Source organism: Rissa tridactyla, chromosome 4 (assembly GCF_028500815.1).
Source record: "Rissa tridactyla isolate bRisTri1 chromosome 4, bRisTri1.patW.cur.20221130, whole genome shotgun sequence".
In the NCBI taxonomy this organism is placed as follows: domain Eukaryota; kingdom Metazoa; phylum Chordata; class Aves; order Charadriiformes; family Laridae; genus Rissa; species Rissa tridactyla.
In genome coordinates, this window is record NC_071469.1 from 18,283,478 (window position 1) to 18,303,826 (window position 20,349).

The following is a 20,349-nucleotide window of genomic DNA, read 5'->3' on the forward strand; positions in this document are numbered from 1 at the left end:
GGGGAGGGAAGGATGTCCAAAGCCTAGTGGGAAAGTACCAGTCCTGCTCACATTGTCTTGGGCATGTTGAGGGCAATTCTGACTGTCCAGAGCTGCACCAAGCCCCCCATCCTTGACAGAAAGAAGTGCAAACTTGAAAAAGAAAAAAGAGAGAAAAGAAGTTTTCTTTATTGCATGTTGGGGTGAGGGCTGCTGCATCCTTGTCCTTTCATGCCACTCCCTATGGCAAGCGCTGCCTGAGAGGGACCAGCCTGCTGCCCAATCTCAAGCAGCTCTGCTCCTCTCCGCGCCCAGGAGGGTGCGTGTCCGTGGCACAGCCTGGCTTGTGCATCCCTGCAAGTGGGCGCCCACCGGGGCTGGGTGAGGGTGTGGGCACCCGGGGGCTGGCTGGGGGCTGCGTTTGCCACTGGCAAAAGCGAGCGGGGTCCCTTCCCCTGGGCCAGCCGCTTCGCCGGTGGGGCAGCTTTGCCGGGCAGGTCTTTGGAAGAAGGCGAGTTTTCCTAAATGCGGCGCAAGGCGACTGCCAGGCAGCAGCACCGGCGGAGCAGCGGGAGCGCCTGCAGCCCGCGCGCCGCTCCACACGCACGGCCAAGCCTGGGAAAAGTCCCTTTGGCTTAAAGGCAACCGTGCTCGGCTTGCAAAAGCCCGCGGGAAGCAGAGGCGACCTAGTGAGCAGGAACCGCTTCGGGAAGGTGCTCTGCGGGGGTGCAAAATCCGAGTGCCGCTGCCCTGCGGAGGGGAAGCGTCCATGTTGTCCACACGGACGTGCGCGGGTGGACGCGGGGGCTCGCTTCTGCTGAGGCGGGGGCTCGCCTGCCTGCACTGGGGCGCGTAACACGGGGCAGGGCTCCGGGGCAGGCGTGAGAGCCCAAGGGGGCCGTGCGACCGGCACCCCTGAATGCCCGTGCCTTCGCCGGGGAGCCCTTCGAGCAGTCTGGGGGCCGGCGCAGGGCACGGCGGCCGGCGCGGACACCTGTGCCCTGTGCGCACCTAGAGAGAGCCCCGAAAGCGGGGCGGGCAAGGCAATCTCCCGCTGCCCCCTCTCACCCCGCAGGGCTGGGGGCTCGCCACCCGGCAGCCGGAGACGCTCAGGGGTTCCCCCCCAGCATTTTGGGCAGGGGGTCGGGGCGCGGACCCCCACCTCCTCCCCTCACCTGCGGGGGCGGTGGGTGATGCGCGCAGCCCCCCGTCGTCCCCCCGCCTCCCGCCCGGGGTCGGCCGGGGTGGGTCAAAGCCCCCACTCGGGAGCAGCCCGCGAAGAAACCGTGCGGCAGAAACTTTCTGTCCCCTCTTCCCTCCCCGAGCTGGACTCCGGAGGGTTACGAGGGAGAAGGAGGGAAGAAAGGAAGGGAGGGAGGGAAGAGAGGGGGTTAGACCGCTCTGCAACATTATTGGCTGCGTGGCCGGGCTGGTGTTCGCTGGGGAACTCAGAGCATGCCCATTGGGGGGGTATAAAAGGGGGGCAGCCGGAGCGCCCTGCCTGTCTCCTCGCTCGTGGGGCAGCCAGCCGGGAGCAGCGGGCAGTCAGGCAGCCGGCCCCTCCGCCCCGGCCAGGGGGACGCAGTCAGTAAACACAAAAGTGAGAGCCACCCAAGGGGCAGCCAAAGCAGGAGGAGAGAAAGAGAAGGAAGGGGAAAAAAAAAAAAAAAAAAAAAAAAAAAGAAAGCAGGAGACGGGAGGGAGAAAACCAGGAGAAAAAAAAAAAGGAGAAAAAAAAGAAAGAAAAAAAAAGAAAGAAAAAAGAAAGAAAGAAAAGGAAAGCGCTCGCTCGCTCTCTAGAATAACAAAATACCTGATCGTAACAAAATAACATCCTTCAGACAAAATCAAGCAGGGACTTGACATTCCAAAAAGGCAAGGCGAGGAGAGCGAGCCAGGGCGCGGGGAAGGCGAGCCAAAGCCGCGATCGCTGCCAGGGCAGGAGAGCAGCATGTCAAGCGCCGGGGCACACACGGATGAGCGCTGCCGGCAGCCTGCCTTCCTCCCCGGCCCGCCGCCGCCGCCGCCAGAAGTTGAGAGCAGCAGCGGCAGCGCCAAGGTAAGCGCCGCTCCGCGCCCCTCCGCGCCCTTCCGCGCCGCCGCTCCGCGGGCAGAGGCGGGCGGGCTCCCCCGCGCCATGCCACGCCGGGCAGAGCCGTGCCATGCCGGGCAGAGCCGTGCCACGCCGGGCAGAGCCGTGCCATGCCGAGCCGCGCCGTCCCCGCTGCCCGCCGTCCCCACGCGTGTCACTAGAGGGACCCCGAGAGCCGGCCCAGCCGCGGGGCGGCCCGCGGCGGTGGGGTGCGCGGGGTATCCCGGGGGTGTGTGGGGGGGACCCCGCGTCCCGGCGGCGGGGACAGCGCGCCGGCTGCCGGCACCTTGCGGGGGATGGTGGTGGTGGTCCGGAGCCGGGGGCGGGGGGGTGGGATGCTGTCGGCGGGACGGCTTGCGCGCGGTTTGCGCGCCCGTTGCGCGCCCCGAGCGGCGTCGCGGCGCGGGGATGCCCCGCGTGGGGAGCGGCGGGAGTGCGGGGCCTGCTGGCGGCACCGCGCCGGTGCGGGCGGCCCGCGGTGGTGCGGGGGCCGGGCCGTCCCGGCGGCGGGGGCCGGGGCTATGCGAGGTCACGGCGGGCTGCGCGGCCGCTGGCCGCCCGCGTCCCTCCCGCCGGAGCCGGGGCCGTTCGGGGAGCGGGGAGGCGGCCGCGGCGGCGCGGGGAAGGGACAGGCAGTTTCCCGGCTCCGCGGACCCGGGGAGATTGTTCAGCTCGTCCTTCTGCAAAACACTGCGGCGCGCTCGGTCTCGGAGGGATAAAAATACGGAGAGGAAAAACAAGAAAGCGCAGCCAAAATGGAGTGAGAGTTAATGGTTGGCATGCAGCCTTCGACTTTGTGTGATTTTTTTCTTATTTTTTATTTTTTATTTTTTTTCCCCTTCTTCTTCCTTCCCAATTGCTTTTCCCTACAGTAATTGTTTTAAGAGCGCAACTTGGAAAGGTTTTAGCACTCTGTTGAGCAGTAGGGAATTGGGGCACATGAGGAAACTCGGATTTAGCGTAACTGTACCAGCAGATGTGGCTGCCTCGCCTCGAGCCAGTGGTACTTTAGCGGGGTTTGTGATACGCCAGGTCTCGCTGAGGCGGCGTGGAGCAATCAAGTGTAAAAACAAGGTTTGTGTGGGTGGTTTTAAATAGACACCTCGGGAGAAACGCTGCTTTCAACCCTCCAGTCGAGGCTTCCTATCCAAAGCTTGTAGTTTTCTTCCAAATGCCGGGATGTGCCTGGGAGGCCAAGGCCTGGCTTTTCTTTGGGTTTATTTGTTGTCAGGTTACGCGTGTCTGTGTTTTTTCCTTTTACTTCGCAGGGTGCAGCGTGTTGGGTTTATTATTCCTCCTCCTGCCTTGATTTAGAGGGGAGTTGAGGAGCCTGGGTCGTGGGGTTTTGTGAGGGTGACTTTGTGCTAAGGACATCTGGAGGAATAAAACTGACTGACACTTCTGATTTGAGCTTCACTGAGCTGTTTTGGACCCAACTTGACAATTTTGGTGGGGGTGAATGGGTCAGAGCTGTAAATCTTGCTCCATGTTGTCGACACCCACACAAGTTCACTCAGCCTTTCAAAGGGGCTATCCCGGCTCCTGTGAAAATTCATTAAGGGATAAAAGATTTGACACCGTGGGTCCCCTCCCACCGCCACATGAAATTTGAGAGCCAAAATGTGTCTGCGTGTGTGTCCCAGTGCCTTTTCTGACAGGTGATCCTTTTTGCAGCCCGGCTGGAGGGCTGCTGCTTTGACCAGGCAACCCGGAGGTGTCAGTACATGTCTTCCCATTGATTCCTGTAGCCTTCGGAGCGAGCCCGGCTTGCCCCGTGGAGCACCAGAGAAAAGCATTGCTGTACTTTTCTTTTTTTAAATAAAGCAAACACAGCAGGTGAGGTCTTATTTTTAGAGGGACCGAGGAGTTGGTGTGTTTCCAGCAGTGCATACGAGCACTCTAAGTGGCCCACCCTCTCCCTGCTCGTGTCCTGGGACTGACCTCTCTGATCCTTCTTTGGGATTGTCTTTGCTTTTAAAGGCCGCTATGTGTCTTTACGGGGTGAAGAGATACCGGCCCCCCTCCAGGCGTTTGCATGACGGGTCGGGGAGAGGTGGGGGACACTGGGGGAAGAAATCTGCCTTGGCGTGGCAGCCTGGCTCTGAAAGGGTTAAAGCCGTTCTGCCAAGACATAAAGCAAGTTCAACGTGTTGTGGGAATATCACTTGCCAGTAGACTCCAGTCACCGCAATTTCTGATTTAACAGCTTAACTTGCTGTTAACTTTCCCTGATATACTCCAGGTTTTGGATGGGAATGCAGAAAGGAGAGAGGAACAATAAAGAAAGGAGTTAAGTGAGGCTACTAAAATGGACTTAAATCCCTTCCCTGGATCCTGCCAGCTGTCTTTAGAAGAGTTAAGCAAGATTGCATTTCCTTTTTTTTATGCAATAAATCAAATGTTTCTGGGCTGCATACCAAAATTTGTGCAATACGTTCTTACTCCCCAGTGGGGTGAGTAAATGGTACTGAATACCCCATTCACCTTTTTCAGCTTGATTTTTCCACAGCTACGGTAGCCCTTGCTGCAGCCCCGATAGCCGCGGGGTGCAGGCAGCGCTCCCCTGCCCGCCCCAGCCCCTGTCCCGCGGGCAGAGGAGGCAGGAGTCTCTCCCCGCCGGCGGAACGGGGAGGCGGGAAGGTGACCCCCGGCGAGGGACGGAGTGGGCTGCTGGTGGGGACGAGCAGTGAAGACAAAAATGTGAGGGCTAAAAATAGCAGCAGCATTGCCAACCTCAGCCATATAAATGTCATGCGAGCCAGGTGCCAGGAATCGGGAGGTTTTTTATTTTTTTCCAAGCCTGAGCTGAACAGCAAAACCCCTGGTCCTGGGTCGGTTTTATTCGCCTGACAGCTCGATGGTCAAAAGTTTTGTGTTTTGAAGCTTGCTCCTTCCAAGCTGCGGGCTGGAAATCTCATCCTTCTCTTTTACATGAAAAAAAGGAGGCTCTTGCGCGGCGCGGCACGCGGCGGCTCCTCTCCCTTCGGGTACCCTCAGGTGCCTCATCCCGGTGCCTCTGCCCAAGACGCAGCCCCAGGGTGTTTTTTGGCTGCCAAGGCACCTGTGCCTCTCCCCGCTGGCCTCCTCTAGCCCTTTGCCACTTGGCACCTCAGGGTGTTGTGGCCCGGTGCCCTGCGCGAGGTTGCCCGTGGGCCGGGTCGGCGCTGACTTGGCACGTGCGAGGTTGGCGCGGGCGCCTGCCTCCTGCCCCGTCGGGAGAGCCGCGCTGGAAACCGGCTCAGCTCCCCGCTCTCCTGGGGCTGCCCTCCCAGAGGAGGAACGCAGAGAGACACTCGGCATCCCTCGCAGGCATCCATCGGCGCAGCGAAACATCAATCTGCCTGCTTTCCCGCTTTCTTTTTTTTTTTTTTTTTTGGCGGGGTGGAGGGTGGTGAAGGCTGGGATGCACAAACTGGGGTTTTCTCCTCCTGCACATGCCGCTGGGTTTGGGCCGATGACTTTTTGCTGTTAAATGCTGCACTGCTCCACAAAGAAGTGAGATTTTTCTTTTTTTTTTTTCTTTTTGCTGTCCAAATCCAAATTTTGCAGACTGGGCCATCTGTCAATTCCCTCCTACGTTGTTCTGTTCATATTAAATTGTAATGAAGGCCAGACCGAAGAAGGAATTAGGTCAGACAGGAGGTTTAGTCTCCGTTTTTGGGGAGACGTTTGTTGCCCAAGAGAGGCACCGTGGTTTGGTTGGCTCAGCACAAGCCTGGATGCAAGGGATGCCTGAGCTGTCCTCCGAGATTTGGCAACAGGGCCTTGTAGCACATTGTGGCCTCTTGGCCTCCGACTCCCCAGCAGCTGGACAGAAATCGTCGATCCAACTGAATCTGCAGCAAAATCCTGAAAAAGCCTTTAACGGCCTCGGGTGGGAGGGTGGCTCCCGCTGCAGACTTGTCCCTGGGCTCGCTCCTGGCGCACTGCAGCCATGCTGAGAGGACCCTCTCTATTGGCATGTCCCTGCTGGGTTGAGGGCTGCCGAGAGGTTTACTGGGGGTCCCCGGCCATGGGTGCAGTAGCTGGGAGCATCCCATGCGCAGCAGCTCATGGCCGAGCTGGCTCCTGCAGCAGCCTGGCTTCGCACGGGGACCTGGGGATGCGGGGGAAGGCAGGAGAGGGACAGGAAGGACGGAGAGCAGAGCAGGCCCTCTCCAGGCAAGGGGAGGCCAGCATTGTGACTCCGACGGCTTGTCTGAGCCTCTCCCACGCCGAGAAGGCTGCTCTCACGTGCGATTCCCAGGATGGTACAGGGCATCCGTGCAACAAAGAAATTCCCCTTGCATCACCCTCTTGCACGCCGTGTGGGGTCTGAGTCCTCGTTAGGAGGAATTTGGTGCTCAGCCGGCATGTCTCACGCTGCCGTTCCCACCGGCCCTGGTTAAAACTGCATCCTGAAGCGTTGGAGCTCTGTGCAGGCACCTGAGGGGGAATGGCAGGCGGCATGGCTGATTGAGCCCGCTTTGGCAAGGATGAACCGTTGTTGGGCGTAGCCTCTCTCCTTATTCCTGTTGCCTCTCACATGAGAGACGCTTTCTAATAAAACCGAAGGGTTTTTCCAGCCACCAGTGTGAATTTACTCCTGTCCCACAACTGAGGCTGTTGGACCTGTCCTAACACTTGGAATAGAAACCAAAAGCAGTGCTGTCCCACGTTTCCAGTGCAGAATGAAGGCTTGGAGGGGTTCACAGGGCTTTGACTCATGATGCTGAGTCGGATTTGGCCACAACAACTGAAGCTGCGTGCAACCTGGGCAGCCAGCGTGGTGCTTGCACCGGGTCGTGGGCTGCGGGTACCCAGCCATGCCGTGCCACCCTGTTTTGGGGAGCAGCGCCTGCTCTGGTGGGTGTGAGCTCTCCTGCATGGGTGCTGCTCATTCCCGCTAAGGAGAAGTGAGAGGGGACAATGATCGATTGAAAGGTCATCGGGATGCGCTGCACTGGTGGCAGCAGCCCAGGAGCCTGCCTTGCCTTTGGGTGAAGCCTGGGGGTTTTTCCTCTGCAGGGTCTGTAGGGACACAGCGAGAGGGAAGGGTTTACGGGGTTGCGTTGGGTTGCAGCTCCATCAAGCTGGAGAGAAACTGCAGCACCGGGTAGTAAATAAAGATGCTTTTTGCTTTGCTGCCCGGTTTCTCATTACACGGCTGCTGGAGGGAGCAGGGAGACGCCAAGGTGACAGCGGTGGAAAAGGCGGGTGGCTGATGCGCGAGCAAAAGGGGACTTCATCGCATCACACACCTCCGCTTTAGCCCTGGGTGACAGCGCTTGGATTGTCCCCGTCCTCGTGGCTTCAGGGGGGCTTCCCGGCTGGAGTTAGGGGGTGCGTGGGCACCCTACAAGGGCTCGCAGTGGAGGCAGGAGGGCTGCCAGGGCCCACCTTGTGCTTGCAGTGTGGGTTGCGCAGGAGCTGGTATTTTCCGAGGATCGCAAGTTTTTTTCCACAGAAGGTATCAGGTCTCCCCAGCATCAGATATCGCCCCGCCAACAAAACCTCACTCTCCCCTTGCTTCAGAGCATCCCAGCCCTTTCTTTAGATGGGATGTGGAGGGAAATCTGTGTTTGTCACCTGTGCCACCGAGGAAGCTCCTTCTGGGGGACCGGCTCTAGCTTGGGGGGAGGCCGGCGCCCAGCCTGCTCGTTAGCCGCACTGCTTGCAGCCAGCCTGAACCTAATTGGGGATGGGGGATTATTTGGGTGTCCTCAAGTCCCACGTCAGCAGCTTCGGTGGCGGCACTGGCTGGCGTGCATCTGCCGCCCTGGCAATGAGCTGCCAGCGCTACCTGCGCCCCGGGGACACCAGCAATCAGGAGCTGCATGTAAAAAAATAGGAAAAAGGAAAAAAAAATAAGACAAAAAAAAGGAGAAGGAGCAGGGTCATTGCCATCTTGTCAGTTGGAGATCCAGCTGCCAATGCTGCCACACCAGGGAAGTGACTCAAGCAGTGCAGGTGATGCTACGGTCATGCTGGGGCGGGGGGGCCGTAAACACCCGTTGGCCACTGGATGAAAAAATCAAGGTGAAAAGGTGTTGGTGGCAAAACACTGCGGCGTGGCAGTGTGGTGCAATCACAGCCGGCTGCCATCCCTCTGCTCCTGGTGTAAGCTTTCGCTCCCAAGGTGGGGCAAAAGCTACTGGAAAAACTGTCCCCAGTCCCACCACTTGCTGGTTTGAGCCCAGTTTGTTCCCAGTGCTGCTGCCTCTCTTTTCCAGAGCCCTGGAGGGGTTTTGCCAGCCTTGCTGGTCTCTGCCAGCACAGGCTGTGCTATACGATGGACATCAAACCTTGTGCTGGGGGGATGTCCCACTCCGCCCACCCAGACCTTGCAGCCTCCGTTTTGGCTTTTCTTGCTGCTGATCCCTGTCCTCCTGCCATTCAGAAGAGCTCGCTACTTGTAAGCACGGCGCATTTCTAGCAGCAATGATTTGAGCTACGTGCTAGTAAAAAATTGGTAGCAAGGGTGGCTTTATTGCTGGCAGGACCGTAGCGGGGCCCCGGGGGAGCTGGGCTAATTTCCTGGCTGTGCTTCAGACTTCCCCCGTGACCTTGGGCAAGTCATTTAATCTATCCTGGGCTTCGGCTCCATCTCCGAGCATCCCGGGGGGGTGAGGTAATATTCATTAACTGATATTATTCTTGAGTTGCTCAGATGCTATGGTGATGAAGGCTGGATGTGAAACCCAGCATCCTGGCGGAACGTTAGCGGGGAGAGGGAATGCTCTGCGTGAGATTTAGCATTGCCCCATGCTGGCTACTATTTTGCAACAGTTCTCATCGTTTTGAGCTGATCTGACTGGCCACCATCGTTATTTGGCTGTATTTATACAGTGATGCTAATCACTGAGGGACTCTTAACGCCTCGAACCATCCATGGGTCTTGCTTGGTCCAGAGGGGCAATAGCACCCTCGCTTTACACCTGCAGAAGCTGACGCAGAGGTAAAGCTGTTTGCTGGAGCCGAGGCAGAGGAAATCCTCGGGTTAGTTAGCAAATATCCAGGGAGTTTCTTTTTTAATCCTCCGTGCCGGCTGATACCCCCTTGGCCCTCCTTGGTGATGCCTCAGGCGTGTTTCCCGTGGGACCGCTCTGCTCCTGAGGGATGTCTTCTTGGTCCCGGCTCTCATCAGCAAACATGGCTTGTGCAATCAGCCCCTCGATTGCCCGAGCCTCGGCTGTGCGGGTCTCTCGCACACCTGGGGTGAAGGCCGCCGCTGCCTGGCAAAACCCAGCTTTCCTCAAAAGCAGCTGTAGGACAGGTTGAAACTTCATTTGTTTCTGCTTTGGGGGAACATGCGTTCAGGTAGGGCGTGAAAACCTGTCATCGGAACTGAAAAAATAAAAAAGTCACGCTGTTGAAAGAGCAGGGGGAATAAAAGCCTTTCAGAGTTAGGCTGAAGTGGGATTTTCCAATGGAAAAAACGCTTCAATGCAAACCTTGTCTGGCCGGAGCGGCTGACCGGCGAGGCGAGCGCAGGGAGAAAGCCTTGCACCGGCAGCCGGCTCAGCGCTGCCGGTCCTTCCCTGCAGCATCCCGACATGTCCGGGCATCGAACCCCCCGGCGTGCTGGTGGTTGGCGGGGGGGCGGGGGGGCGCGGGGGGGGGAAATGCATTGCCCAGAGGAGGTGGCAGAGAGGGGTCTCTCGCTCTGTGCTAATGCTGTGCCTCTGTCCCCAGGTGCAGAGGATGTGCGCGGCGAGGCGGATGCTGCTGCTGCTCCTGGCTTTCCTGGCCTACGCGTTGGATTCGGCCGCGGCATACAGCACGGCGGAGACCCTCTGCGGCGGGGAGCTGGTGGACACGCTGCAGTTCGTCTGCGGGGACAGGGGCTTCTACTTCAGTAAGTGCCGGGCGGCCGCCGGTGGTGGGCAGGATGCTGCCCCCACCCCATGCCTTGCTTCAGGGGAGCCGGGCTGGGAGGGAAAGGAGGGGTTTTCCAGCCTGGTGTTTTTTGTGATTGCCTTGTACGCGGCGGTAGGTGAGGAGAGGAGTGAAACAAGCGACGTGCTCAGTGTGACATGCACCCACCTCGCGCCGGTTTTGGGGACTGTCTGGTCCCATGGGGAGACTGGGTCCTGCATTTGATGCTCGGGAAAGGCGAATATCACTGGGGAGCCATGGGTGATTGGCTCACCAGTGGTGTGGGCAAGTCATTAAACTAACGAGGATGTCTGCAGCCAGCTCTCTGCTGAGCTTGGGCCCCGGCTTATTTTTAAAGCTTGCTGCCCAAATGCTGCATCCTGAGAGCAGGAGGGAGCTGAGCGCTCCCCCTTTCTGGGCAGGCTTTGCTGGGGTATAGCAGCAGCCTCTAGACTGCTCCCAAAATACTCTTTATGGCCTCCTGGCTACCTGCTGGTCAACCTGTCGCTGAAGAGTGATGTCTTACACTTTTGCAGCGCAGCTAGTGCAAAAAAATGCAGTGTTGCTTGTTTTCCGCAGAGTGGAGGTGACTTCAGGACAGTTGGCTGGAGCGGGCTTTCCAGCAGGATGCTTTGGGGGTTTGGACTGTTGGCATTAGCAGTACAACGGCTTAGCTGGTAAATGGGGAGGAGGAGGGGTACACCGGTAGCGATGGATGCTCAGTAATCTATGGGTGAAGGTGCCTCATGCGTGATGCCTTGTTCTGGTGTTTCCATGCCCTTCTCTGCTTGGGAGAGGGAAGACCCTGTGTCTTGCTGCCTGCTGAGGACTGAGCCACAGAGTGACTGACTACAGGAAAGATGCAGCGCCAAACAGGGGGGAAGAGGATGGAGATTCCAGTTGCACACGGTGCCGTGCATTTGGCAGTCTTGCCTCTGCTTTGGGAAAAAGAATTAAAAGGTCCCTTTCCAAGTAACAGAGTGTTTTTTGCAGTAGTGGAGTCAAGAATCATCCTCCCTCTCATCCCAGTCTGCCTGTGCAGTGAACGGGGCACTCCAAAGTTAGGAGATGACCCTGGACGTCCCTTCCCAGCCTGGACGTCCCTTCCCAGCCTGGATGTCCCTTCCCAGCCTGGATGCTCATCCAGACTTGGCCAAGGCTGCCTGCTGAGGTTGGGCAGGGCGAGACGCAGGGATCCCACATCCAGCAGCAGCCGGTGTTGGGGCTGTGTAATTTTGGGCAGGCGGTCGGGCTGCAGGTGGCTTCCCAGCGAGCTGGGGGCGATGGCTCTACCCCGTCCCAGCTGAGCAGTGGGATGTTTTTGTGGCCCCCCTTGGTGTTGCGGGCAGGCGGCACTTTGGGGAACACCCTGGGCGCACTTCCTTCCCTTCGCTGAGCCCTTCCTCTTCTCATCTCCCCTTCCACCTCTCCTTCGCCAACGAGCCCTGCGCTGGAGCTCAGCCGAGGCGGTGGGTCCGGGGTTGGCCTTACTGGTGCGGCGAGGAGGCGAGCTCCTCTCACACTCTCACACCTCTTCCTCTCCCTCTATATATAGAGGAGCATCCGTCTCCCTCCCATGGTTTCTCTTCCCTCCTCCCCCTCTCTGGGGATGAAAGGGAATGGGGCTTTTGTTTTACAGACAAACTGACCTCCTTTCACCTCAAATAACCCAGCCGACCAGGCCAAAATAAAAACACTTTTGAAGGCAGACAAGTTGCTTGGTGCCAAGTGGCCAGGCTGATGCTTGCAAGGGGATTCTTGCCTTTTTTTTTTTTTTTTTTTTTTTTTTTGTCTTCTCCCTTCTTCTTTTTGAGTATTTCCAGAGTGCACAGGTGCCGGGGGATGAAGCGAAGTCCTCCCTTCGGCATCTGGCCAGCCTGTGCCATGATGTACCATGCAGGGCTGAAGACATTTTGGGTGATGGCTCTACTTGATGAAGGGTTTGGACATCCCCAGCTCACCTCAGTTTTTCCCTCTACCTCTGTCAGTTGGCTTCATCTTCACTCCTAAACCCTCATGGATACACTGTTGTCACCGTATAGGCTTGATGGGGCACCGTTATGTCGCGTGATTGTGGGTTTACATCTTAAAATGAGGCTTGGGTTGGTGATGAGCACTTCTCAGCATGGGATGCGCGACCAGATGAGCAGCCTGTGCTAACGCAGTCGTTTGTACGGGAGGTAAATGACTTGGGCAGCCTTTTGTCCTGCAGGCACAGGTGGGCCCCGCTTGCTGGACGGGGCTTGTCACAAGCATCCGACTGGTAATCTTGGGGGGAAAAAAAAGGTATGAAAAACAATTATCGGTTTTCTGCTTCAGCAGCGATTTAAGTACTTAAACGATGCTCGGCATTCGTACAAGGGAGCACTTAGCTAGCAAAGCTAGCTCTGAAATACAGCGCTGCTCGCAACCATGCAAGCAGATGCGGCTTACCCATGGTGTTTCGTCCCCAAAGCATTTGGACACAGGGAAGATATGCAACCTAGACTGAGGAGGGTGCATCTCCTGATAACTGGGATGCCCATCTGTCTGCTGGCATGGGGAGCAAGTCCCACCCCCCAGGTGGCCTTGGAGGCATTGTGGCTGGCAGGTGCTGGGGGCTGAGGATGTTCAAGCTGCCTCCCAGAGCTGGGCCTGCAAAAGAGCCGCACCAACAGGGGCAGGAGGAGGCAGTGACAGGGTTAGCTGGCCACGGGACACCGGGTGGACACGGCCATGTGCACCACGCTAGCCCTGCACTGCATCCCGGGGATGCTTGGGCAAGCTGCAGCTGCGGCCATGCGTGCTTTGCTCTCCGCCTCTGCCATGATTCCTCCCTTCCGTGACTTTTAAGGCTTTTAGGACTGGCTTGCAGGTGCCGGCAAGGTAGTGGCATCCCACTGCAACTCTGTGTCAGGGTCAGGACCCACTGTCCCTGCTCCCTGGCACCCACTGCGGGGATGGTGGAAGGATGCTGAGTGCAGCCCTGAGTGGAAAAAGCGGGGCAGGTCGAGAGGAAGCCCCAGCCGCGAAGCTGCTGTCATGCAATGCTGGCAGGGAGGGCAGAAGGGGCTGCAGGGGGAGAGGCGTCCGACTTCTCTGTAAACAACAGCTCCTGTTTCCTCCTTTCCAACAGCTGATAAGAATTTAGCTCTTTGCAGCCGCTTGTGCTGACGGGGCACATTCTTGCGCGCCCGCCGCTCCTCCGAATAATACTAGGAAAAAGCAGGGGGGAAAGCGCGGTGCCGGGGTGGGGGAGGGCCAGGCCGGGGGCACTGGGACGGGGCCCGGCGCCGCACAAAGGCCCCCTTGTTGCTCCTGACATTCCTGCGACAGGGGCGCGGGGACTGTTTACACCCAAAGTCCCCTTCCACTCGGCTTGCCGCCTGATTGACCGGAGGAGAGGGGACCCGGCTAGGGTGGCACCGGCACCGCGCACCCCTCCCTGTGGCATCCGTCCGGCCACGGCGTGGGTGGGGAGCCCGGAGCAGCAGGGTGGTGATGCCAGGGAAGGGACTCTCCTGTCCCCTCGCGGCCGTGCCACCGCCTCCGGCACGGAGGCATAGCTGAGCTGCAGGTACGCGGCCTCCAGGTTCTCCTGGGAATGGGTTTGGCTTTGCACTGCCGTTGGGATGTCCAGCTCTCCCTGTTGGGATAGCCCACTGCCGGGTGGGAATAACAACGGGCAGCCAGAGGGCTTTGCATTGCCGGGCTTTGCATTGCTGGGCTTGGCATCACTGGGCTTGGCATCACAGGGCTCATCCCCTCCCCAGAGCTGTGGGAGGTTTTGGTGGAGCACAATTTGGGGAAAAAGAGAGCACAGCCATTCATTGAAGGCCGAGAGGAAGCGCGTTTCCTCGGGAGGAGGCGGTCATCACTGCCATGGGAAGTGGCTCGCGCGCCCCAGCAGTGCCGCAGCCCGCACAGCTTCCCCCTGCGGGCAAGGGACGGAGTGGCAAAACCCTCCCTGGGTTTGGCAGTGGCAGCAAAGTGAGATGCCAGCCATGGGCAAAAGCCAGGAAATTCAACCTTTAGTCCGTGCGTAAATCGTGTTATGGAACAAACGCTTTTCCCAATCCAGGTCAGCAGCAATATTGCTGTTGACTAGAAACAGCCTGGCATCTCTTCCCTGGGTTGTTGTCTCCAGGTGCGTTGGGGACTACATCTCCGTTTGTTATGTTTGCCTATTTTTTTTTTTTCCTAAAGTCACTCTCCCACAGAGGCTTGTATCAGCATTTGGCGAGATCCGTACGGACAATTATGTAATGGGAAATGTGCCCTATCGGACCGTCGCAGCGGAGCTGGCAGCGGTGCAGGCAAGGGGAGAGCAGCACGCAGCAGCTTTATGCAAGAGAGAAGTGGCCGGGCGCTGGGGCCGGGGGCTGTTTGTGTGCCCCCCGGCCGGGCAGGGACAGCCAGCTGGGAGGAAGGGGCCATGCCGTCGCTGTGGTCCCTGCCGGCAGCTCGCCCGGGCAGTGACACACCTGGGCTGTTGATACCACACTGCCGTCCTCTCACCACACGCCGCCATGCCAGAAAGTGCCCTCGACGGCCAGGCGATGAAAACGGTCCCTCTTTGCTGCATGTTTTTCACCCTCCCCTCTTCTTCCCAAACAAACACATAGCTGCAAGCGGGCAACTTCTGTTTTCGAGAGGAAACGTGTAACCTTTCAAAACCTCTAACTTCTCCCCGAACCGTGCGTGTCGTCACTTGTGCAACCTTCTGTTCAGCGGGAGCGTGTGTGAATGCAGCCCTCTGGGGGTGTGCGAGCGAGAGCGGGTGACTTGAGTTTTTTTCTCTTTTCCTTCCAAACCCTCCTTCTGCCCGTGCTCCAGGATGCCTTTCCGAAGCAGCCTGATGCTTCAGCAATCTGCCAGGCACGCAGGTTTGGGTGCTGGGCTTGATATGTGCTGAGCGGGGGCCATATGAGATGCGGGATGTTGGTGGCAGTGCAGGTCTCCCGTGGACCTCGCCAGGTGTCGCATGCCTATAGAAGAACATATGCAGGTGGCCCCAGGCTGGCTTCTCTCCCCTGTCTCCCTCAGGCATCGCCACCTGGTTTGTCTGTGCCGGCATCGCTCCTACGGCTGCAGGCACCTGTCTGTAAAGGGAGGGCCCAATCCAGCGTGCCTCTTGGCCACAAGCATCTATAGAAAGAAAATTAAACTCCGAACAGTGCTCCTTTTGACAAGCCTTTACCAAGAGGGAACCGTCCTTCTCACCTTCCTGTGGGGCTGGTTAAAGGTTGTGCTGGAGATTTTTCCAGAAAAAGAGGAAAAGAGAAGGAGGGTGGTGGCGCAGGGGGGAAAGACGAACGTGGAAAATAGAGCATTTGAAATGGCTCCCGAAGGCGGGCTCCATGGTATGAGTCGGCTGCCCCATCACCCTGCGCCCCGATGCCGCGTTTGCCCTCGCGACCTCCAGCTGCGACGGCGATGCACTGGCGTGGAGCAGGGGGCTCCCCACCGATGGGGGCAGGGATGATTTTAGCAGAGAGTGCGTGCCGTGCTGCTTTGCTATTGCAGAGCCCACGGTGAGGTACAGTCGTGGGGTTCTGCATGCCTGCGTTGCACATGCGGGGTGGCATCCGCGCATGCGGGGCTGCATTGCCCATGCCGGGCTGTATCGCGCATGCAGGGCTGCGTTGCACACACACACGGGGCTGCATTGCCCATGCGTGTTTGCCTTGCACGCATGGGGCTGCCGTGGGGTTGCACTGCATGCACAGAAAACTCCTGCGCTCTGCACTTCGTGCTGAGGCTCTTTGGGTGAGCACCCGGATGGGATATCCAGGAAAACTGGCCAGCACCTTGCAAGCCAGGGTACTTAAATCTTAGCTGAGGCCAAACACTTGACTGCCCGCTTCGTCTGGAGCGCGTGGGGGGACCACAGGTCGTGCAGTGGGGCCAACATGGACTATTTGGTGCGTTCCCGCAGGCTGGCTGGGAGGCGGGTGCTTGTCCAAGCATGGCACGGTGAACAGCCTTCAGCACCGCACCTCCACAGCTCACTCTCAATTTTTCCCATGCCCAAATTCTCCTGGCCGGGATGCAGTACCGGATCGTGTTTGCAAGCCCTGCTGGTGCTGGCCTGTGCTCCCCTCCCTCAGAGCACCTTGCGCTGGGAAGAGGTGCTCCTGGCAGCATGCTGAACCCCCGCCGCAAACCCCACAATGGCCCAAACACAAACACTTGCGCTCAGAAACGCCGAGAAAATCCTTTCATTTCAGGACGGTTTATGTTTTGGAAGTTGCAATTCCCAAGCAAATATGTTTTGCATCAGAAATTCAAATTTGCCCATCTCCATTATTACAAGAAGGGGAGGAAACCCAGTAAAACTCATGCGGGCTTTTCCTCTGGAGCGCTTTGGCAGTCATTAAGCGGTGACATGAAATGCACTCGGTTGTTGCTGCACTGGACACGGGCTTTCGCATCCTTCTGCAGGCAGCAACAGAGAGGAATCCTTATTAAAAGATTAAGTTTAATAGCTATTCTTGGCGGGTTCGGGAGCCTGTATTCTTTCTGCAGCTGTCTCAGAGCTGTCCCATCTAGTAAAATTTATCCGCCTTGGTTCGCTTCACCTGCCTGAGCCGTCGACCCAACGAAGGGAGGTTGGCAGCCGCAACACCGCGACGCTTCTTTCTAATAAAACTCGCTTGCCAGGATCAACATCGGAGATGGTCGCAGGAATCGGTGCAGCGCTGGCGGCCGGGCTGGGCTCGAGCTTCCTCGCTTTAGCTGTGCCCGAAAGGGCCGCCCGTGCTGGAGATATAGGAGGGGAATAAATCACTGCCATATAAAGTGCCTTTAATTAGCGCCGCGCACACGCAGGGAGCCCTGTTGGCATCGACAGCGATTGTCTGGGAAAGCCTTAATGCGAAACTCAGCTGGTTTGTTGGCTGGTTTGGGAGAAGCACTGCTGTTTTTGAAATGTGTGGGACCCACCAGGCTCCGGTGGCTGATGGAGGGATGCCTGTGAGGGGATGGGTGCCGTGGAGCGGGGAAGAGGGTCTGGTCCACATTGGTGGCTAACATGAGGGTCTCTGCCATTGCAGGTAGACCGGTGGGGCGAAATAACCGGCGGATCAACCGAGGGATCGTGGAGGAATGCTGCTTTCGGAGCTGCGACCTGGCTCTGCTGGAAACCTACTGCGCCAAGTCCGTCAAGTCCGAGCGCGACCTCTCTGCCACCTCCCTGGCGGGCCTGCCGGCGCTCAGCAAGGTAGAGGGGCTGCGCCGGGATGGTGGCCCTTCCCCGAAATAAATAGCAAGAGGAAAGATGGGAAGGACACGGGTGGGAGAGAACAAGCCCCAGCTGCAAGGTCTGCTGCTTCTGCAGAGCCTTCGAGAGATGGCTACTCATGCCAAATACGCTGCACAAAGCCAGCTTTTAATAAGGTGGAGGATCAGGGGTGGGCTGGATGATAGAATCATAGAATGGTTTGGGTTGGAAAGGACCTTTAAAGGTCATCTAGTCCAACCCCCCTGCAATGAGCAGGGACATCTTCAACTAGAGCAGGTTGCTTGGAGCTCCGTCCAAGCTGACCTTGACTATTTCCAGGGATGGGGCAAGGTTTCCGTGGGATGGATGGAGCTCAAAAAGGGGAACCGCCGTCCGGAGGCCAGGCAGGCTTGTGGCAAGGCTGACGTTGCTATCTTGTCCCCTTGCAGGAGAGCTTCCAGAAGCCCTCGCACACCAAGTACTCCAAGTATAACGTGTGGCAGAAGAAAAGCTCCCAGCGGCTGCAGCGGGAGGTGCCCGGCATCCTGCGGGCTCGCCGGTACCGGTGGCAGGCGGAGGGGCTGCAAGCGGCCGAGGAAGCCAAGGCACTGCACCGTCCCCTCATCTCCCTGCCCAGCCAGAGGCCCCCGGCGGCGCGAGCCTCCCCCGAAACGGCCGGCCCCCAGAAATGAACCCTGACCAGCCGTCTCGATTTTTGATCTCCCGGGGGAGGGCGGGAGGACTGGCGAGACCCGGCCCCAGAGCCCCTCCATCCCCGGGGCTGCCGAGCCGAGAAGCGGGGCGGCGGGGCACCCTCACGCCGCTCCGGCCCCAACCCAACAACTGACACAGCAAGGAGGGGATGGCGGCGGCGGCGGCGGCGGTGAGCGGCGTCGCTCCTGCGGCATCGTCCTTTCGGGGTGGGGGGGGAGGGTTGTTTCGTTTCCCAGAGCCTGTTTCGTTCCCCCGCGCCCCCCGGTTTTTCCAAGCCTGTACTTGCAAAGGGACAGTTTGGCACTTGAACTTTTTGCTGCCGGGCGCTGCGTGACATCCCCGGTGCCAACGCCAGAAGACAAAAGAAAGAGCAAGAGGGAAAAAGGATATGAAGTTAAATTTTTTTTTTAAATCTTTTTTTTTTCTCGAGAAGAAGAGTCCATTCCGTGTCTTTCTTGACAATAAAGTGAAAAAAACGTAAAATGGGGAGAAATATCGAGGGATATAATTTTTTTGCCTCATTCCCGCCCCACTTTTTTCTTCTCTTTTTTTTTTTTTTGGTTTTCTTATTTTTATAACTTTCTTTTGCACCTTTAAAAGAAAAACGTACCTGAGAAGAAGTTCCGAGGAGCCCCCATCTGCATTTTTGTGTGTGTGCTTCATTACAAGATTCCAAATCGATTTGCACCTTTTTGAAATCATCGATGACATGAGAAGGAGAGGAAGAGGAGAGAGAAGGCAAGAAAGAGAGAAGAAAAAGGAAAGGGGAAAGAAGAAAAAAAAAGAAAAAAGTGAGCTGTTGCTCACTTTAAATGGAGGAGGCGTCTGCATTGCACATTTGCCACGGATTTAGTTGATTTATATATATAATATATTATATAACTTTTTTGGCAAAAAAAGCACTATTTTTATGGGACATTTTGTGTAGTATCTGAAGAGGGATTGTAATGTTTAAAATGTGTTATGGTGCTAAAGTAAGTTGGAAGGGAAAAAACCCAGAAATAGCAAGGGAGGGTGGGGAGGGAAGGACAAGATAGCGAATACTGAACTTGAAATTTTAGCTTTTCGTTTTAGGAAAAGTGTGATAAATGTGTTTCTTTTCTCTTCTGAAATATAGCTTGGTCATGACCATATGAGCTAGTTGGCTGTTACTCATGTACACAGATGCACGCACACACAGAAATACATCGACACGCATCCTTTTTTTTTTTTTTTCTAAAAAAAAAAAAAAAAAAGAAAAAAACCACACCACAATTTAGACTAAAAGGGAACTGTTCTAGAGACAAAAACTATTTTGAATGGTGAAGGTGTTGCCAGTTACAACTCGAGGCCCTGCTTCTGCACGGACCCCCGGCGGAGCTTGGCTTCCCGAAGCCATGGGGGACCTGCCGCTTCCTCCCCACCCTGACGGCTTGCTCGCGCGCCGATGCTCCGGCCAGCCCTCGCCGCCGAGCCCCTGCAGAAGCGCCAGCTCCGTGCCCCACCATCTCCTTTTCCCTCTCTTGCCCTTTGCGTCCTTCTCGCCGGACATCCCCCCTTCCCTGCCCTGCGCCCCCTGCCCTCCTCCCCTCGCCCCGCAGTGGGGCCCCGGAGGAGGAGGAGGAGGAGGAGGAGGAGGAGGAGGAGGAGGGATGCACCCGGGCGGCTGCAGGGCTAGGATCGCTGCATGGGATGGGGGGGGGAAAGGCAAGTCTCTGGCTTGAGGCTCGGGACTCGGTGAGCGGATGGGTTTGAGAGGTGGGCAGAGGGCTGTAAAATAGGTTGGTTTTAAAATAATATATATTATCTGTCTAGGAACCGTAAAAAAGGGGGGAATCAATTACATCTCCCTATGATATACTCTCACTTGCTAATAAAATGGGGACACTCTGTTAACCAGTTCTGTACTTGCTTTGTCTTATATATCCATACATTTAAAACATAAAAAAAAAAAGACTACTTGAATTGTATTCTATTTCGTGGTTTGGAGGGGAGGGCTAGGGGGAGTCTTGAGAGGGGGAGGATTTTAATGTATAATCCTTTTGTTTGTTATTACCTTGCAATGTTGAGCCATGAAGCCTTTGTTTAAAAAAAATGGCACTGCAATACACGACAAAGAAAATCCTTTATTTATTTTATTAAATATATATGGAAAAGAATGAAAATTGGTCCAAATTAAAGGGGGGGGAGGGGAGGGGAGGGAAGTAGGTGGGGTGGGGAAGGCAGAATAAAAACAGAGCGATTGCAAATAATTGACTTTTTTTTTTTTCCTTTTCATGTGTCTTTTTTAAAAAGAAACCTAGTTTTTATTTTTTAAAAAGAGAAGTAAATCTTTCCTGGATGCTTTGTACCAAAAAAGAAAAAAAGAAAAAAAAAAAGAAAAAAAAAAAGAAAATCTGTTAAGCAAATAAATATCCATCCAGAATATGAAGCCTGACTTTTCTTTTACTTTTCGTTTATTTTTGCTGCTGGGGTGAGTGTTGGGTGGGGAGAAGGCCATGCCAAGCTCCAGTCTTCCTGGAGGAAG

General features: G+C 56.7%; 1 protein-coding gene across 1 annotated transcript; it reads left to right on the forward strand.

Moving 5' to 3' along the window:
• The first annotated feature begins 1,485 nt into the window (after nucleotides 1–1,485).
• Nucleotides 1,486–19,987, forward strand: IGF2 (insulin like growth factor 2). Its single transcript, XM_054200905.1, has 4 exons — nucleotides 1,486–2,038; nucleotides 9,746–9,908; nucleotides 16,963–17,129; nucleotides 17,579–19,987. The coding sequence occupies exons 1-4, from the start codon at nucleotides 1,931–1,933 to the stop codon at nucleotides 17,819–17,821; spliced, it is 681 nt and encodes a 226-aa protein (XP_054056880.1). The 5' UTR covers nucleotides 1,486–1,930; the 3' UTR covers nucleotides 17,822–19,987.
• Nucleotides 19,988–20,349: the final 362 nt, after the last annotated feature.